Here is a 1,917-nt window from a genome sequence, read left to right as displayed (position 1 = left end):
TGAATAGGGAAAATGGAAAAACACAGAGGTGAATGGAATAACTATAGCATAGTCATTAGATAGTCAACGTCAGTAGGTCAATGTCCGCTACAGATGATCCTTACTGGGTCATTACTGAATGTTCTCCATCCGGAGGATTTGTATGGGATCTTCAGGTATTCAGCAGATATGGGTTACTGTACTTTATGTTAAGTTACTTCACGATTCCTTAGTCTGTCTGTGACCCAGTTCACAGATATCTTTATTTTGTTACAGTTGCTGAAGACAATATGCTTCGGATTTCAGGTTGTTGCCCTAAGGGTATAATTCCACGCTGCCGCCCTTCTCCTTAAAATACAATGCAATTGTTAACAATTAGCTGTACGTATGTGTGCTTTGACCTTGTTTTGAGCCAACCGCAGTGAAAGACATACTATAAAAGAGCCCTGAACACCCATCACAAGCATCAACCTGCGTTTGCCTTCAGAGCTGACTAAACAAGGTATCCAGAGATTCCAGACACAGGAGCGGACCACTGCTGTAGAGCCAAGATGAATTTTCAAATTATTTTAATCATCGCCACCATCATAGGAAGAAGTAGTAGTCAGCTGACATTGAGTGCCTGTGGTGCAATGGGAGAAGCGAGGCGACCAGAAGTCACTGACATCGCAGTGACATGTGGCACCGACTCCATCAGTCTGGCAATCCAAGCCTGCCCCGTCGTCTACACCGGCTACAACGAGTCACTGTTGATTGTTAACCATATGATGGACCCAGCCTGCAGGGGAACCCTGGATACATCTGTATCTCCACCCGTGGTGCGTTTCTACTTCCCCTTGAACACTACCCATGCCTGTGGAAGTCACTTCAGGACCACCAGTGCTGCCGGCACAGGGGTGTTCTCAGACTTCTCCAACATCCAGACAGTCAACATCAGTGGCATTGTGCGATCCTTTGATCCCACCACTGGGACAATCACCTACAATGCGGAGATGAAGTACTATTACTCCTGCAACTACCCCTTAGAGTACCTGATCAACAACACCCAGATCGATGTGTCAGCCTCCTCTATCGCATTGAAGGACAACAATGGCAGCTTCATCAGCACCCTGCGCATGGAACTGTTCAGCGATGAACAGTACACAAGCCCCCTGGTGATGCCAGAGAATGGAATCGAGCTGAGGACCGACGTCTATGTGGAGGTGAAGGCCACCAACTTGACAGGCCAGTACAACGTACTCCTGGACCGGTGCTACGCCTCAATCTCCCCGCTTCCTAGCAACTCCACCTTCTTCAACCTGTTAATGACCTGCGAGACTGAACAGCTCACCACCATCATCGAGAACGGCATGAGCCAGAGCGCCCGCTTCTCCTTCCCGGCTTTCCGCTTCCAGGAGCAGCAGAACGAGACCGTCTCCACCTACTACCTGCACTGCATCACCCGGCTATGCGAGGTCAGCACCTGCAGCACCTTCATGCAATGCAACAACAGGAGAAGAAGAAGAAGCACGGAGGATGAGCCAGCCGACTTGTCCACCACCATCACCTCCCCGGAGATCCTCACCCAAGAAAATGTCATCAAAGGCCAGACCAAAACACATGATGAGAATTCGTCTGCTGGGCTTGGTGCTGCTGTAGGTGTTTTAGCCTTTGTGTGTATTGTTGCCCTGTGCATCGCTGCCGTCTTTTACAAGAGGCTCAGGAACTAAAAGCAAACCTCCTTGAGCTGAAGGCGGGATAATGGGGCATCAGGCTATAGGCTAAATACTGTCTTTTGAGGTGCACCATATCCGTCAGCTTGTCTAACTTTTGTGGTTGAGGACAGGGCTTGGTTCATCTCACTGTTGTTTGTTGGGGAAGATATTAGTTTGTCCATCATCATAGGCTAAACCGTGTAGGAATATCTACATTTTAGATGAAGAAGGAATGTGATTGAGA

The 1,917-nt window shown here is 48.6% G+C and overlaps 1 protein-coding gene across 1 annotated transcript; it reads left to right on the top strand.

Moving 5' to 3' along the window:
• Window positions 1-530: 530 nt before the first annotated feature.
• LOC308106207 (zona pellucida-like domain-containing protein 1) lies at window positions 531-1,688 on the top strand (the record flags this gene model as incomplete). The annotated part of the gene is made up of 1 exon (XM_080457264.1): window positions 531-1,688. The coding sequence occupies one exon, from the start codon at window positions 531-533 to the stop codon at window positions 1,686-1,688; it is 1,158 nt and encodes a 385-aa protein (XP_080313390.1).
• Between the last annotated feature and the right edge of the window lie 229 nt (window positions 1,689-1,917).

The sequence above is a fragment of the Gymnoscopelus braueri genome, assembly GCF_963280865.1.
Source record: "Gymnoscopelus braueri genome assembly, chromosome: 18".
NCBI classification, from domain to species: Eukaryota; Metazoa; Chordata; class Actinopteri; order Myctophiformes; family Myctophidae; genus Gymnoscopelus; species Gymnoscopelus braueri.
Note: the sequence above shows the minus strand (reverse complement) of the source record. Positions and strands in the feature narration are given on the sequence as shown.